Consider the following 18,703-nt stretch of genomic DNA (forward strand, 5'->3'; position numbering starts at 1 on the left):
GTGTGTCATTTAAAGTCTTTATTTCCTTGTTGATCTTTTGCTTAGACGATCTGTCCATTTCAGTGAGGGGGTGTTAAAGTCCCCCATTATTATTGTATTGTTGTCGATGTGTTTCTTTGCTTTTGTTATTAACTGGCTTATGTAATTGGCTGCTCCCATGTTAGGGGCATAGATATTTACAGTTGTTAGATCTTCTTGTTGGATAGACCCTTTATGTATGATACAGTGTCCTTCCTCATCTCTTATTACAGTCTTTGGTTTAAAATCTAATTTGTCTGATATAAGGATTGCCACCCCAGCTTTCTTTTGGTGTCCATTAGCATGGTAAATGGTTTTCCACTCCTTCACTTTCAATCTGCGGGTGTGTTTGGGTCTAAAATGAGTCTCTTGCAGACAGCATATCGATGGATCTTGTTTTTTTATCCAGTCTGATAGCCTGTGTCTTTTGATTGGGGCATTGAGCCCATTTACATTCAGGGTAACTATTGAAAGATGAATTTAGTGCTATTATATTGCTTGTAAGGGGACTGTTACTGTATATTGTCTGTGTTCCTTTCTGGTCTATGTTGCTTTTAGGCTCTCTCTTTGCTTTGAGGACCCCTTTCAATATTTATTGTAGGGCTGGTTTCGTGTTTGCAAATTCCTTTAATTTTTGTTTGTCCTGGAAGCTTTTTATTTCTCCTTCTATTTTCAATGACAGCCTAGCTGGATAGAGTATCCTTGGCTGCATATTTTTCTCATTTAGTGCTCCGAATATATCCTGCCAGTCCTTTCCGACCTGCCAGGTCTCTGTGGATAGGTCTGCTGCCAATCTAATGTTTCTACCCTTGTAGGTTACATACGTCTTCTCCCAAGCTGCTTTCAGGATTTTCTCTTTGTCTCTGAGACTCTTAAGTTTTACTATTAGATGTCGGGGTGTTGATCTATTTTTACTGATTTTGAGAGGGGTTCTCTGTGCCTCCTGGATTTTGATGCCTGTTTCCTTCCCCAAATTAGGGAAGTTCTCTGCTATAATTTGCTCCAGTATACCTTCTGCTCCTTATTTTATGGCTCTTATTTCCCTTGAAATACTTGAGATACTCCATGCCTTCACTCACTGTATTCATCTTTTATTTATAATTGACTGTATTTGTAAGAACTGTCTTAAATACTTGTCTGTTTTTTTACTGTCTTTTTTCTCAATTAAGGGTCATATTTTCCCACTTACTTACGTGTCTAGTAAATTTTTATTGTATCTTGGGCACTGTGAATGTTAAGATGTAGGGAACATGGATTATTTTTTTTCTTCATTTTAGGGGTGCTGAATTTTGTTCTGACAGGCAGTTTATGTGCTCAAAGAGCACCTTGATCTCATCAGGCCTGCTTTTATTATTTTTTAGGATGGCTCTGTATTGGTTTCACTCTTAGCTCTAGGTTATGACCTTTATTTTAGTGCAGGAGTTGGCAATCTATGGCCTGTGGGCCCTTTGTTTTTGTAAACCAAGTTATATTGGAAGACAGCTGCGCTCAGTTATTTATGCATTATCTATGGCTGCTTTTCAATTACAATGGCAGAGTTAAGTATTGCAGGAAAGACCAGATGGTCCACAAATCCAAAATATTTGTTCTTTGGCCCTTTATGAAAAAGTTGGCTGATACCTGCTCCTGGGTACGGCCCTATTCCCAAGGTGGCAATTCTGGAGTATCAGATGAATGCTCAATGTGGTTATCAAGTTTTCTCCTCTCAGGCTGACCGGAAGTTCCTGTGACTCCCACTAAAGTGATCTCTCTGATTATGTCACAGCTTTGTGGTGGCTGTTCTCTGCCATGTCTGCCTGTATACTCCAGCCTCAAGCCCAGGACCAACAGAGAAACTCCATATGGACTTCTGGACCCCTGTTTTCTCTGACTCTCAGGCCTATAAATTTCAGCAGCTTCAGCTGCCCTAAATACTCATCTCTGCTCCTCAGCTCAGTGAGACCACCCTGCTCTGCTTGGGTGCTACAGTCTGGAAAATGTCCTGAAGAGTGATGCCAAAGTCAATTTGGGCTTTGCCTCATGCATTTTCCTGCTCTCAAGAATCTCTGTCTTGCATTGCCTATTGTCATTGCCTGAATATGGCTCATGTATTTTCCTTATTTTAACAATTTGTTAAAGAGAAAGGGCAAATCCAATACCAGTTAGTGAGTCATGTTGGGATGTGGAAGTCTCAGTCTTCAGATTCCTTTTAGAAAAAAGAAAAGAATTTGCCAAAATCTCACTCTTACCATCCATATAAACAGAGAAGGCTGTTAAGTTGTGCTTTCATACAGTTTGTTAGAAATTTTTTTTTGGCCAAAGGGTCAACATGTGACTCATTATTGGTTTAGCTCAGAATTATGGCTAGATTTGCAACTTAAATTTTGTTCACCAGTATATTTTCTTAATTTTTCATTTCGTTTGTGTTTTTTTTTTTTTTAGATAAAAATTCCCTCCTATATACTCTGAAACTGTGATTTATATATATACATATATATATATATATATATTTTTTTAAAGATTTTATTTTTATTTATTTATTTGAGACAGAGAGAATGAGAGACAGAGAGCATGAGAGGGAGGAGGGTCAGAGGGAGAAGCAGACTCCCCGCCGAGCAGGGAGCCCGATGCGGGACTCGATCCCGGGACTCCAGGATCATGACCTGAGCCGAAGGCAGTTGCTTAACCAACTGAGCCACCCAGGCGCCCGTGATTTATATTTTATTCAGGTGTACTTTAAATGGGTTTTTACTAGGACTTTTCCTTCTTTCAAGTAACTCCTCATCTCCCTGCCAGGTATATATGTGTATAAATAAAACTTCATGTGTTGCTTGAGAGAATAACTCTATCTCAGACTGTTGCAATTAGTAGTGATCTATTTAGTGACCAAATTTTTCTTGAAAAATAGCAGTTTCCTAGCAAATGATCACATAACCTTACCAAACTTTAAGGAAGCCCTTTGCCATAAGAATTGAACATTTTCCCAGTAATGTGTTGGCCTTTGAGTTCCAGAAATGCTTTAGACTTCTCTGCTGTGCTTTGCTGATGGAACTACTTTTGAAACTAAGTTATATAACTTGTGAACAGAAGAGATTTCCGAATGCTAATGTAAAAATTCCTCTTGGTTTTGTTTCCACAGCTCTTCTTGGGTCCCTCGTGGAAATTACATAGAGTCCAATCGTGATGACTGCACGGTATCTTTGATCTATGCTGTGCACCTCAAGAAGTCAGGTTATGTCTTCTTTGAGTACCAGTATGTCGACAACAACATCTTCTTTGAGTTCTTTGTAAGGCCTTTTATGTTCTAGAATTTACTTTTTGAGGGAAATTCATGTAAAATTTCTTGTAATCGGTTGTTGCTATTCCGTGGCATGCCTCCTCAGTTTTTCCTGTCAACTGAACATTTTGATATTAAAAGAAAACTTTATTTTTTCTTTAATATTTTATTTTCTTCTTAATATTGTTTATTTACCTCTGAGCTCTCACCTTGTTGAATAACATTGGACTTGTTTTATTATTGGTTACGATATTAGATGACCATTTGATTTAGACTTTTTGTGTGAAAAATACTTTCACCCAACATTCATTTTAATTTTCTTTATAGCTACAGATGCTATTTTAGTCAAAATATGTTTTCACCAATTTTAGTTTTTGTTTTTTTCTTTTTGCAGTTTCAAGTATTTGACTGATTTAAGTATAAGCGTGGGCAATATTTGAGAAGTAGAAGTGACTATGTTTTTCTGATTCTGTCAATTTTGTATAATCTAAAGGAATCAGTGGATGGGATAGTTGATGTCTTTGGTAAGAGATGAAATAGCATTATGGAATGTAGGATAAAATAGTAGTCTTACAGAATAGGCTGGGGTGGGGGGAGGGGGATGGGGTAACTGGGTGATGGGCATTAAGGAGGACACATGATGTGATGAGCACTGGGTGTTACATGCAACTGATGAATCACTGAACTCTACCTCTGAAACTCATAATACATTATATGTTAATTAATTGAATTTAAATTGAAAGGAATAGACTATTGCTACTAAAATTAAATATTTAATATAGGGGCACCTGGCTGGCTCAGTCGGAAGAGCACGTGACTCTTGATCTCAGGATTGTGAGTTTGAGCCCCACGCTGGGTGTAGAGATTGCTTAAATAAATAAGTAAACTTTAAAAAGTTAATATAAACTGTATCTAATCTAGCAAATATTTGTTGTGGCAGTCTCTCAAATGCTTGAGAAAATATTTTCAGATTGACTTCTTAAAAAATGTGTGTTGTACAGGTAATTGGGGAAAACTATCTTGTATAATGTTTCTGTGGTCCAGATTTCAGGAGCCCAGGTACTAATAATTCTAAAACAAATTTATTTTGCTCCTGATAATGGAAATTTGTAAGTTGGAAGTTTGATAGGAAGAGACACTTGCCATGAAAGTATGAGCCCTGGACTTGAAGTCAAGAGATTTTGGCTCAAGTCCCAACTGCAGTGGCTGGTTGTGTGTTTTGGGCAATTAAGCTAACTTTCCGGCCCTCAGCATTCTCTTTTGCAAAGTGGATTGTATGACCAGACCTTTAAGGATCCTCCTTGTCCTAATATCCTTTGAGGAGTTTAAGATGTTAAGTAATAGTCAAACGGATTTGCTTTTTAAGCTACATTTTGTTTGTAAAACACTTCTTAGAGTAAATGATTCCCTATTCCATGGGACATTTTTGCAATATTACTAAAACTAGAGTAAAGCAAGGTAATTATAAAACTGTTTAAGAATAAGCATTTAGTTTTGTATTGCTAAATAAGTCCTTTCAGAGTTGTCAGTAAAGGTACTCCTAAAACATGAAGTTTCATGACTTCCTTTGAATGGTGCCTTTGTTCTGGTTACATATTGAAAAGAGGTGGCGAGTTCCTTCTTTTACTGATGTTCAGCTTTATAGGTTGTAATTTATTGACTCAGAGGGTCAACACTTCAGTCATCAGGCTTATGGTTAATGTAAAGGAAATGTCTGAAGACTGAAAGATACAGTTGTACCTTCGGCTATCACATAATTTAAAGCAGTCAAGTATTTAATTTTAGAACTGTGGGGATTTGATTCAGCTCCTCCACTCTTCTTTTTAAGTGATGAAGCTGAAACCTAGGGAGAATAAGTGATTGGACCAAGGTCATACCTTTACTATTTACTTTTAGAATGAAGAACAGAAATCAGATCCCAGAATGCCATTAGAATATCCCCAAAACACATGATGTTTGATTTCAGCTGGGGAAAAAAAAAAAAAAACTTTCAGCTTATCCACACATTGACCATCAAAGGTATATTTAGGGTCCATATCTGCTTAAAAATGGCTTAACACTTGCATTAGAATGGTCATTATGCTTATAGTATAAATATGTATAAGTATGATACTTAAATTCAGTTTAAACAATCTCAGTGGCTGATATCTCTGGTATTTTTGGATGTTAAAAGTATCTGTTTTCTAGCTAAGCTTTTAGGAAGTACCTATTACAGTGAACATTTTAATGTTGTTGGTAAACTGGTCAGGAGGATGAATGAAGTGGCCAAGATGTAGAGCAGAGAGAAATAGCCATTTTGGCCAAAGCAGAGGTGACAAGTTCTTATTTCAGCCCTACTCTATTGCTGACTCGTGGGCAGTACTGCAAAATGGCCTGCTTTTTGTTGTCTGTGTATTCTTCACAGGCCTGGAAAAGTCGTGTGCAAACCCTTAGGCATTTTGTAAGAATTGTCCGGAGAGCACAAAGTGTTTGGTACTAAAGATAGTAGCTGCAGTCATTTGAACTGGTGTGGTGTATGATTAACATTTCCCCCCAACTCAAAATTTAGGGCTTTGGCTTTGACTGTAGCTCCTTGTCTATGCGTTTGGAATGAGTCCTGGGGAATTGAAAACAAAGCAGATGTCATTTATTTATTAATTTAAAACATTACTTCCCTAAGTCTTGTAAAAATGTACTTTATTTTTATTGGGCCTGGATGGTGAACGAAAGATTTTAAAACTTTTGGTAAGTTTTTCGTAATGACTTTTTCTCCCTTCTGTGAATTTTCAGAGTTAACTACTCTCATCCTCTCTCCCTCCCTCCTCTCTGCTTCCTAACCCTTTTGTTGCAATAATGTGGATGCTTTACTTAGAATCACTTGTATACAGTTGTCACTTAGGCTCTAGAGGTCTTGGTATGTTTGCTTGCTGAGAATTACTTATGGTCATTGTTTAGTAGGTATTGAAAGAAGCTCTTGCAGCCTGTCCTATGCTGAGTAATGAATTTAATTAAAGCCATTATTCAAGAAGCTTTACTGGGGCCCTTGTGTTTAATCCACAGATTCAAAACGATCAGTGCCAGGAGATGGACACCACCGCAGACAAGTGGGTAAAACTCACAGACAATGGAGAATGGGGCTCTCATTCTGTAAGTCTCTGTTCGTCTTCTATCCCATCAGCCCCCATTCTGCTCCTTCCTTTTCCCAACCTTATAAAAAAAAAGTTTATAAACAAAAAAGAAAAATGATTAATTTAGACAGTTTCTAGTTAGGGAAGAAATTGTCCCAAAGTTTCATGGACACGGGTAGTTTTTCCTACCTTTCTCTTTCTCCTTAGGCTTCTTTCCCTCCTCTTTCCCATCATACTCCAACTTTCCTCCTTTTCAAAAGGGCATTGACAAGAAAATAAGGCTATTCAAAACTAGCGCACAGAACCTCGGGCTATGTAAGTTTACATATGTGCCTGTCACATGGGAGAGAATCCGTGGCTCTTGGTACTGGGAGGGTCCTTTGACCCAACTTTCTCTGCAGTCTTCCCAACAAGTGACTTTTCAGCTTGTCTTGGTGGGGGCCGTACTGACTCCACTGTTGGACAGCTCTGCCTATCACAAAAGTCATCCATGGTTGGAGCCTAAACCTGCTTCCTATCTATCTGTCACCTGTTGCTCAAAGGTCTACAGTCTCTGGTCACATCAGGTAACGCAACTGCCTAGTCTCCACAGGACAACTCCAAATGCCTGAAAGCAGTTATCAGGCAACACAGTCTTTGAATCTGTTATTATTTGAGGCACTGTCCCTTTGGAATGAGGCATGGATTTCAAATCTAACTCTGGCTTACAGTAGTTGTGTTTCTCTAGGCAGTTGGCTTAATCTCTTTTGTTTTGTTTTTGGCTTCATCTCTCTGAATCTGATTTTTCATGTAAGAAATGGGAGTGATCTTGCAGGATTAAATGAGAGGATATATGGGAACCACCTAGTGTGGTGCCTGCAGTGTAGACTGAGCTCTATGTCAGTAAGCGACCATCCACCCCCACCTTTGAGTTGCCCCATCCTTGAGTGATTAATACAATGTACCCTTTTGGACTGTTTTTTTTTTTTTTTTTTTTTTTTTTTCATCTGTATGCCTGGAAGTGATATGAGAACCACTTAAGATCCATTCACCTAAGCATTCATTAAGCTGGGCTTTGAAGGTACAGTAACCCTTGGCAACAAATACACTTTCTTCACTTAACACAGGGGAAAGTACTTAGTGCACTACTTTTCTGGCTCTCTGGCAGGGTGAAGTACTTGGATATGTTTTAATTTCATACAGCTTGAATTTGGCCAGCCAGAGACTGCATAGAAGAATAAGAGTGGCAAATGAGAAAGCAAGGAACCCTTAAATTATTTTGTTGGCTTTGACAGAAACAACGTGAGATTTATGGGAAACGTAGTTTGATATGTAAATAGAACCATGTGCTGGTGGCAAAGGAAGCAAATATTAGATGTAATATCATTTACATTCTGCAGTCATTTAAATCATGTTATTTTATAACAGTCCTATTTTTCTCTGCTTGCTGTTGCACTATTGTTTATTAAACAACTTTAGAAGGAAGCAAACTCATTCTGTTGACTTTTTGTTTTCAGAGCCCAGAGATCTACATATGAATAGTGGCAGTCAACAAATATGTAATTGGGTTGAGTGCCTTTCACTTTCTGGAATGCATTCCTTTTAAATACAAACCAAGACTTCACGCACATGGTTTAAAAATCATTTTATCTTTTTGTTCAGGCTTAAAGAATTTTCTTTTCCTTCTTTATTGCTATAGTTTTTGGATTGGCAAACTATTTTTTTTTTTATAAAATATAACTACAGCAGAGCTTAGATATGAACTAACAGTAGACATAAATTTGTAGGTTCCTAATTAATGGTGTTTCATGATAATGCCTTGAGACGTGTATAAGGGATTAGCTTTGAGGTATGGTTGAAGTAGTGTGGTTTATCTGACCTGAGTGCCTTGTGTTCCTCTTTACAGGTAATGTTGAAATCAGGCACCAACATATTGTACTGGAGAACCACTGGCATCCTTATGGGTTCTAAGGCGGTCAAGCCAGTTTTGGTAAAAAATATCACAATTGAAGGTATTTCACAGCAATTTTTTTGGTAGTCACATATCACAATTGAGAGTTAGTTAAAATATTGATTAAGTTGTTGGTTTTGATGGCTCAAGGATTTATGGGGCTGGAATTAATACGTTAGGCATCATACATGTCTAGAGATCCTGGTTTTATTTTTGGCAAGTTGACTGGAATTTTTTTCTTTTTTGTACCCTTAAACTAAATTAATTTAATCTGTGTGAAAAAATAAGCATGATAACAATTTTCGGTGACTCTACATAAAATAAAAGGATTCTTATTAATAAGAAACTATTCTTCATTCAAGAAATGTCTGTTGTACCGGACATCGAGCCCACCCGGGTCACTGTTAAATCCGTAGAAATAGAAATAAAATAAACTTCTCTGTCTGACTGTCTCCTAAACCTCTTTTGCCTCTCTGAACCAGCTGGGCATTTTCTGGCCCAGGAGAGCAGCCAATAAACCCTGGCATGCTTCGTTCTCAATTAGGGCTAGTTTTAATTAAACCAGTGATTCTCCTTTATTAATGGCTTATATTTTACTACCTTCTATACTGGGTCCTGTGACACCGTCTCATTAGTCATAGGGACATCTCCTGGCAAAGGCTGGAATTACAAGCCAGAAGAAAAGGCCATTCCTACCAGGGTCTGTTAGGTCTGAGTGAGTGGATTTGTTTTTTGACAACTCAGTTTATAATTTAGTATACCTCTGTCACATCTCAATCTCTCGTTTAAGTGTTTGCTCTCCTTAGGATGTTTAATTCAGTATCTATCCCAGTTTTTTGTATACAGTAAATACTTCCTTGGTGTTGAATGAATGGGATAAAGGATCCCTGCTGACTACTCCTATTTCTCTCACTTCTGAGAGAAGCAGCAAGAAGGTACTGATGTGCTTGTTGCTGGTGGGTCCTCCCTCCCATGCTCTGTTTTTCATTACCACACAGGGGTGGCATATACATCAGAATGCTTCCCGTGCAAGCCAGGCACATTCAGCAACAAACCAGGTTCGTTTACCTGCCAAGTCTGTCCCAGAAACACCTACTCTGAGAAAGGAGCCAAAGAATGCATAAAGTGTGAAGAGCACTCCCAGTTTTCAGGTAGGACTAGGCTTTGCCAGTTTATGCTCTTTGTTCTTCTCTCTCTAAATTTATGTTTGTTCTGGCTTATGGCCATAAGCCAGAAGTCACACATCAAATGTGGTGGGAAGAGTGTGCCAGAAACCAAGTGCTGAAGGGAATCAGTATTGAATGGATAAAATACTACTTCTTACCCCTTTGTGCATGACTTTTCCATTTGTCACTTTTTCTGTTCCACACCCCACAGGGATATATTTCTCCCTGTGCTTTGGATATATTTATACTAATCTAAAAAAAAAATCATATTGTAATTTTACATGATTCAATGGAATAGAGGTGTACTCAGAAAATTTTCATTTGTTGCAAATTTACAATGTTCACTGATAACGAAGAAATCTAATGTCTTATTGGAAAAAATGAAATGTTTCCTGTGTATCATCGAAACATTTACTGCTCTAGGGTAAATAGAAATGTAGGCCTTTATTTTCCTTATGCCTAGCTAGTTCTTCCTAAATTCGTCTGCTAAGGTTATTTTAAAATTTTAGTTGTCTGGATTTTTTTGTTTGTTTTGATTTTTTGCCTTTTTTGAGAGTTACAATGTAAATGACTCATTTCTGAAATGCGCTTTTATGTTGCAGAGGAAGGATCCAGTGAGTGTATGGAGCGACCTCCCTGTACCACAAAAGACTATTTCCAGATCCATACTCCATGTGATGAAGAAGGCAAGGTATAGGCTGTCTTTAGTCGACTGCGTCCCGAATCTAAGCCTCTTCCCAATTTGAGCAGACTCTAATTTGTTCCTGAGAGACTTAAATGAGTTGATTTGTAGCACATGTTTGTAAGTAGGGCAGAGGAAATTTAAGAATGTAGATTCTCAATCTGGCTGTTCTGGCTTCAATTTTACACTATTACTTATTTGTGCTGTGGGCCAGTTATTTGCTCTAAGTCTGTTTTTTCATCTGTAAAATGGGGCTAATATCACTTCTTACTTCACAAGGCTGCTATGAGAATGCAAGACATGTTCAGGTTGTGGTTCCTGGCATAGTGCTCTGCCACACAGGAGTGCTCCATAGGTGACTGCTATTTTTTAAAAAAATTTTTTATTCTTATGTTAATCCCCATACATTACATCATTAGTTTTAGATGAAGTGTTCCATGATTCATTGTTTGTGCATAACACCCAGTGCTCCATGCAGAACGTGCCCTCCTCAATACCCACCACCAGGCTAACCCATCCTCCCACCCCCCTCCCCTCTAGAACCCCCTGTTTGTTTTTCAGAGTCCATCGTCTCTCATGGTTCGAGGTGACTGCTATTTTTAACAGTTAAATTTTTTTTTCAAAAGTAATAGGATCAGGAGGAGCACAGCCTTAAAATGTGTACTGTGACTCACAAGATGGAAATATCCTGTAACCTCTCTTTAATTATTTGGTTCCTCAGTCGGTTTGATCAATAAGAGCCATTCAGGGACACCTGGGTGGCTCAGTCGTTAAGCGTCTGCCTTCCGCTCAGCCATAGGTAAATTCACTTATGGCAGATGACTGTGTAATTGTGTTTAGAAAATGCAGAGTAATTACCATATGCTGGCAGTTCGCCAGAGGAAACATGCACGCATGAACCCCACAGTTGATGTGGCATTTTCTGTATTACAGTTAGCCTGTAACTAGCGTTTGTCAGTAGGACAAACTGAGATTAAATTGGCTGCCGGGGCGCCTGGGGGGCTTAGTCTGTTAAGCATCAGACTCTTGGTTTCGGCTCAGGTCATGACCTCATGGTTGTGGGATTGAGCCCCGAGCGTCCGCCCCTGTGCTCAGTGCAGTCTGCTTCAGGTTCTTTCCCCCCTCTCTCCCAGCCCCTCTCTGCTCATGTTCTTTCTGTCTCTTTCTTTCAAACGAATAAATAAAATCTTAAAAAAAAGCGGGGGGCTGCAATGCAGCATTCTCTCCTTGTGTTTACATCTTTGAAATCATGGCATTTAATTTCTTGACCTAGTTTGGAGAATATACTATATGTCAGTATTGCTTTTCTTTTCTTATTTTTGTATCCTTACTTTCTAATCTGTACTTTTTATGTTTGTGTGATTATTAATCTTATCTTTAGTCCTTAAATTTTTTTTAGGAATTGACTTTTGAGTACTTAAGACCAAGGCCATTCTCATATTTGCAGGAGAGCCATTACTTACTCAGGATAATTCAGGGGAAGGCCAGTTTAAATTAGTGGGAAATTTTAATAATTAGAAGTATATGTATTATTTTTAATAAGAACAGTAACTCAAACAGCCCTTATATTAGATGGAGTTATGAAATGAGATCTTGATGGTCCTATAATAATGACCAAGAAATGGTTATTTCCATTTGGAAAATACATGCAGAGAGCCATTAAGGTGAGTTAAAGTAATTTGAAATAATGATTCTTTACCTAAACTTTTTTTAGTTAAACTTGTCTTATTAATAAGTAAGGCAAATTGGATTTGTTTTGTTCTATGCAGTAATCACTAAGTCAGCATTACTGAAGCTTAAATGAATGAGATCTAATATACAAATGGTTCTTGTCTTTGCTGTGGTGAAAATATTCAAAAGTCCTATTTTTATTATGTCAATAAGTAGTGTGTTACGTCAATGAGTAGTGTGATAACATTTAGTTGATCTGGGCCTGAAGGAGGTGAAACCATACGTTAAATGTAGAATGTACAGAATACACACACATGCACCCACACACACATCTGTGCACATGCATGCACACACACCTGTGCTCACGCAAGCACCCACAGGCATGTTGTGTTCACATGTACACCAAAACTACTTTTTTCTGTTGAGTCTGGGTGAACTCTGAACACGTTCTCAGTATAGAACACATCATACTTGGCTCCATCAACCAGTGATTCTTTAAAAAGCGACTTAAGACTTACTTCAAGAGAAATGTGTCTAGCTTCAGAAGTAAACAAAAACAATAGAAGCTTAATTAACCGATATAGTAGAGAAATGTAGATTACAAATGTGAATTTTAATTTTTTTCCCTATTTTTGTTTGTTTCAACCTTTTCATGTGTTCCGGTTTCCTCTTTTAAAAAGATATTTTATTCTTGCTTGGCACAGCCTAGTGATTTGCTGGTGGCTTAGTGATGTTTTCAGGTCGTTCACTGACTATGGCCCCTTTTGTCCTGTCATACTCTCTTTGATCTTATTTTCCCCTTGCTTGGAGAGCATCCTCGAGGGAAGCAGCTATTGAGGTAGACAGACTTTGAACATAATCACTTATATGACACAGGACTGTTATAGGTTTCTGTGTTCATTTTGAAGCTCAGTTATTTGATTGCTTCTCTCCTATAGGGAACATTTTTCAGAAGTATTTTGATTAGTAACTGAAACCATTCTAATCCTGATTGAGAGACTCTCATTAACATCATGAAAAATGTGGAATTTCTACTCTCTCATCCATTTATTCAGTGAATCTTTCCTGAGCACTGGTCATATTACCGAATGCTGGGTGCTGAGGGCAGAAACAAGGAGAGGCAGAAGAAGAAGGTAACTGTCTACACGGAGTGTAGACAGTGGTTGCCAATTTTTTGTGTGCAGTAGATTCACCTGGAGGTTCCTGTCCCCGATATTCTCTTTCAGTAGATCTGGGGTGGGACCTGAGAATTTATATTGCTCAGAAGTTCCCAGGTTAATTCTGATTCTACTGGTCTAGGATCTCAGCAATTTGAGAACGACTGGTCTGGATTTCAGAGGAAGAGATGGTCTGTCAAAAGAAAAAAAATATTTCCAGCTGTGATTAGTGCTATAGCAGAGAAGTCTGAATTTTATGGGGATCTGACCCAGCCTGGAAAGGCTTCAGAACTGTATGAAACCTTGGCCAAGGCATGGAAGAAGAGCATTTCTGGAAGAGGAGCAGGATGGTGAAGATCTGATGTGGGAGGGAGCAGGATATATCTGAAGAACTAATGGGGTGTGTGACTGGAATGTGGGGGTGTGGGAAGGGGGTTGCATTAGCTGCATCTAATGACATAGACTCATGCTAGAATAGGGAGGTTTTGTAGTAGTGAGTCAACTTGAAATTTTTGTGTATTTTTTCAAAATGTTCAGAGCCCACTTTTTACATATGTTGAGATACACTCATATGGCTACATACACATGCACAGATTCAGTGCTTGACATCTGAGCTCAAAAAATCTCAACCTTGGGGAGCCTGGGTGGCTCCATCAGCTAAGCATCTGCCTTCGGCTCAGAACATGATCCCAGGGTCCTGGGATCGAGCCCTGCATCTGGCTCCTTGCTCAGCGGGGAGTCTGCTTCTCCCTCTGCCTGCCACTCCCCCTGCTTGTGCTCTCTCTCTCTCTCTGTCAAATAAATAAATAAAATCTTAAAAAATTCTTGACCTTGTTAATGGTCAAGTAGTCATCGAGAGAAGGCATCTTTTAATGTTAGCACCATATGTGATAGAGCTTCTCATGATCTCCGTATGGCTAAGATAGAGAATTGTGGACTAAATGATATGGTTAAGAGGATATATGGCTAATTCAGGAACTGTATGTAAAATGTTTGACTTAATAAATGGATATATCAACTAGGAGTGTAGTTGATATTAACTAGTACTGTAGTTGGTATCATGTATTTGCTATAGGAATATAAATTTCAACCTAATTATACATATCCTAAGTCATACCAAGAAGAATATGAGTACATGTGAATTATTTTCAACATTTGATTTAAAAATCCTCAACTTGCATGAGGATATTGGGAATAAGTATGTTAAATTGTAGAGCAATAAAGCTGGGGAGAATGACAGAAGTAAAATTTAGAGAGATCCCAGTGTGCTAGCACATTGAGCTCAAATTAGCAAAGTCAACATTTATTTGTGTCGAAGTCTCAGATATAGAAGTGTTTAGAAAAGAGAAAACATTAACTTGCCAAAAGTTGCCAAAAATATTTTGAGGAGAATCCAAGCTTTAGAACCTGGCTTACCAAATAAAAAATGCAACAGACATTTAAAGAGGAAAAAAAACCTCCCAAGAATACAAAGGATACTTAATTTTCAATTAAGTGGGTTCATGGCTGAAAAACAAGTCACTCACTTGTTTATTATATCCACAAAGGTTGTCTCAGATCTGCTTACAGACGTTAGAGAGATAAGGTGGTTTTGTTAGGGAGTCAGCCACATACAGACAAGGCTTAAGCTTTTATTTATATTGAGTACTAGAACTCCATAGAACTAGTAACTTTTTGTTTGTTTGTTTTTGTCTTTTATCTCAGGGTAAAAAGTAGTTCCTTCCCCTGCCCTGACTGTGGGATGTGAATACACCTTTCTTTTTAATGGTTGCAAAGCAAGGTGTCAGTTTTGCTCCCACACTTGGGATAATTAAAAATTCTGTTAATGAAATTAAAAAATCCTTTCCAGATTTGGGGTAGGTGGAAGCAGGGCAAGTCTATTGACTCATGACTGGGAGGTCACCATAGAGCAGTTTTATTAGGACATTTTTTTTCTCCTGTTCTTCTCACTGATATTCTTGGTTCATTTTTATTTCCTTCAGAGGCAAGCTCTTTCCTGTGGTACCAGATGCCCACTGGCATCTCCACCCAAGCCACTATTATCCTCACAGCTCTTGATCATAGAGGCGCTGACCAGAGTTTCAGAAAAGACTCTTATTGGCCCTCCTTGAAGCATGAGCCCACCTCAGACTAACCATTCTTCCAATGGAACGGGATACTCTGGTACAACAGCTTCATTCACTGGCTGAGCCCTGAGGCTGGGCGGCCAGACTGTATAACTCCCTGTTCCTTTCATTGTCACACAAATCAGTTCCTAAAGAGAAAAAGATGGTGTTGGTTACCATAATAAAAAGAGAGTGATTCTGTGCTGGTTCATAGAACTCATCTACTCTTAAATAACATGAATAGATCTGCCAAGGTTGTCTTGATATACTGGGAATTCCCACAGAATTTTTTGCACACTTCTTCTGATATTTTCGGAGTGGTCATAGAAGGTTTGCTAGTGTTTTGGTATCAGATCACTGTTGCAAATACAGTTCTTGTAAAGATGACCATTTCCTGGAGAGGAGGAGCAAGATGGTGGAAGAGTAGAAGACCTAAATTTCGTCTGGTCCCAGAAATTCAGCTAGATAGTTATCAAACCATTCAGAACACCTACAAACTCAACAGGAGATGGAAGAAAAGAATAGCAGCAATTCTATGAACAGAAAAGTGACCACTTTCTGGAAGATAGGATGTGCGGGGGAGTGAATCTGATGAGATATACAGGAAGATAGACCATGGGGGGAGGGAGCCTCTGTCAGCCAGCTACTGGCAAGTGATAGAGCAGCAGAGCACAAAATCAGAACTTTTAGAAGTCTGCTCGGCTCAGGGACATTGCTCCAGTGGCTAAGTGGGGGGTGGAACCTTTGCTGGGACAGTGTGGTCTCAGGACCCTCGGAATCACAGAAAGACCAGGGGTGCCTGAGTGTGGCAGAGCTCCCAGGTATCGGAGTGGGGAAGCCAGCTGCAAAGATGGAGCTGAGGAGTGGGCTTTCTGCTTGGGGTTGCCATAAACCATGATCCCCGGCACAGTCGGGCCACTGTTCTTCAAGCAGGGAACCAGCAAGTGGCAGATCCAGGGAGACTCCCCTTCCCCAAGAGCAACCCAAGCAGATTACTTAGCCCGGCCCCTGGCTAGGGTGGTTCATTTCTGCCTCAGGCAAACACATTTGAGAATCACTGCAACAGGCTCCTCCCCCGGAAGATCAACAAGAACATCCAGCCAAGACCAAGTTTACCAAACAATGAGAACTGCAAAACCCCAGCGCTAAGGGAATACAGCACTAAGGGAATACAGAATTCATTCCTTTTTTCCCCATGATTCTTTAGTCTTTCAAAGTTAATTTTTAAAATTTTCTTTATTTTTTTCTATTTCTATTTTTTTAGTTGAATTTTTCTTCTTTCCTTTTTCAACCAACATCTTATCAATTCCCTTTTTAAAATCTTTTTTAAACTTTGATTTTTACAGTCATATTCTATCCCTTCATTGTATTTAACCTTATTTTTTGTATATATATAAATTTTTCCTTCTTTAAAATTTTGGGATACAGTTTCTTCTAATAGACCAAAATATACCCTGAATCTAGTGTATGACTTTGTCCTAGTCTCCCCCGATCACATCTTTTTAAAAAAATTTTTTCATTCTTTTTCAACCAACTTCTTACCTTATCAATTCCTTTTTAAAATCTTTTTAAATTTTCATCTTTTTTTTTTTAAAGATTTTATTTATTTATTTGACAGAGAGAGACATAGCGAGAGAGGGAACACAAGAAGGGGGAGTGAGAGAGGGAGAAGCAGGCTAACTGCTGAGCAGGGAGCCCAATGTGGGGCTCGATCCCAGGACCCTGGGATCATGACCTGAGCCGAAGGCAGATACTTAATGACTGAGCCACCCAGGCGCTCCTTAATTTTCACCTTTAGAGTCATATTCCATCCCTCCATTGTATTTACCCTTATTTTTGTGTGTGTATATATATATATATATATATAAGTTTTTCTTTCTTTAAAATTTTGAGAGGCAATTTCTTCTAACAGATCAAAATACACCCAAAATCTAGTGTGTGGCTCTGTTCTATTCACCAGCCTGATCATACTCCTTTCCCCCCTGCCTTTCTTTTCTCTCCAGTTTTGGGTCTCTTCTGATTTGTTTAGTGTATATTTTTCTGGGGTCTTTGTTACCCTTTTAGCATTTTGTTCTCTCATTCATCTATTCTCCTCTGGACAAAATGACAAGATGGAAAAACTCACCTCAAAAAAAAGAACAAGAGGCAGTACTGACTGCCAGGGACCTAATCAATATGGACATTAGTAAGATGTTGGAACTAGAGTTCAGAATGACAATTATAAAGATACTAGCTGGGCTTGAAAAAACCATAGAAGATACTAGAGAAAAAAGAACTAAAATCTAACCAAGTTGAAATCAAAAAAGCTATTAAGGAGGTGCAATAAAAAATGGAGGCTCTAACTACTAGGATAAATAAGGCAGAAGAGAGAATTAGTGATCTAGAAGGCCAAATGATGGAGAATAAAGAAGCTGAGAAAAAGAGAGATAAACAACTACTGGATCATGAGGGCAGAATTTGAGAGATAAATGATACCATAAGATGAAACAATATTAGAATAATTGGGATCCCGGGACGCCTGGGTGGCTCAGTTGGTTAAGCGACTGCCTTCGGCTCAGGTCATGATCCTGGAGTCCCTGGATCGAGTCCCGCATCGGGCTCTCTGCTCGGCAGGGAGTCTGCTTCTGCCTCTGACCCTCCCCCCTCTCATGCTCTATCTCATTCTCTCTCTCAAATAAATAAATAAAAAGAAAAAAAAATCTTAAAAAAAAAAAAAAAGAATAATTGGGATCCCAGAAGAAGAAGAAAGAGAGAGGGGGGGCAGAAGGTATATTGGAGCAAAGTGTAGTGGAGAACTTCCCTAATTTGGGGAAGGAAACAGGCATCAAAATCCAGGAGGCACAGAGAAGCCCCCTCAAAATCAATAAAAATAGATAAACACCCTGACATCTAAAGTGAAACTCACAAGTCTCAGAGACAAAGAGAAAATCCTGAAAGCAGCTTGGGAGAAGACATATGTAACCTACAATGGTAGAAACATTAGATTGGCAGCAGACCTATCCACAGAGACCTGGCATGCCAGAAAGGACTGGAATGATATATTCAGAGCACTAAACGAGAAAAATATGCAGTCAAGAATATGGTATCCAGCTAGGCTGTCATTGAAGATAGAAGGAGAGATAAAAAGCTTCCAGGACAAACAAAACCTAAAAGAATTTGTGAACACCAAAGCAGCTCTACAAGAAATCTTGAAAGGGGTCCTCTAAGCAAAGAGAGAGCCTAAAAGTAACATAGATCAGAAAGGAATACAGACAATATAGAGTAACAACTTACAGGCAATATAATGGCACTAAATTAATATCTTTCAGTAGTTACCCTGAATATAAGTGGGCTAAATGCCCCAATCAAAAGACACAGAGTATCAGATTGGATTAAAAAACAAGACCCATCGATATGCTGTCTGCAAGAGACTCATTTTAGACCCAAAGACACCTCTAGATTTAAAGTGAGGGGGTGGGAAACCATTTACCATGCTAATGGACATCAAAAGAAAGCTGGGGTGGCAATCCTTATATCAGACAAATTAGATTTTAAACCAAAGACTATCATAAGAGATGAGGGAGGACACTACATAATACTGAAAGGGTCTATCCAACAAGATCTAACAATTT

The 18,703-nt window shown here is 38.7% G+C and overlaps 1 protein-coding gene across 1 annotated transcript in view; it reads left to right on the forward strand.

Moving 5' to 3' along the window:
- The window catches only part of LOC123324873 (endosome/lysosome-associated apoptosis and autophagy regulator family member 2-like), a gene marked incomplete at its 3' end in the record, with an annotated part of 29,418 nt that overhangs the window by 1,359 nt on the left and 9,356 nt on the right, over window positions 1-18,703 (forward strand). The window contains exons 2-6 of the mRNA XM_044915295.1: window positions 3,137-3,284; window positions 6,314-6,400; window positions 8,267-8,372; window positions 9,310-9,462; window positions 10,080-10,168. Of these exons, the coding sequence (XP_044771230.1) occupies window positions 3,137-3,284; window positions 6,314-6,400; window positions 8,267-8,372; window positions 9,310-9,462; window positions 10,080-10,168 (583 nt within the window). The remainder of the gene's footprint in view (window positions 1-3,136; window positions 3,285-6,313; window positions 6,401-8,266; window positions 8,373-9,309; window positions 9,463-10,079; window positions 10,169-18,703) is intronic.

The sequence above is a fragment of the Neomonachus schauinslandi genome, chromosome 5, assembly GCF_002201575.2.
Source record: "Neomonachus schauinslandi chromosome 5, ASM220157v2, whole genome shotgun sequence".
NCBI lineage: Eukaryota > Metazoa > Chordata > Mammalia > Carnivora > Phocidae > Neomonachus > Neomonachus schauinslandi.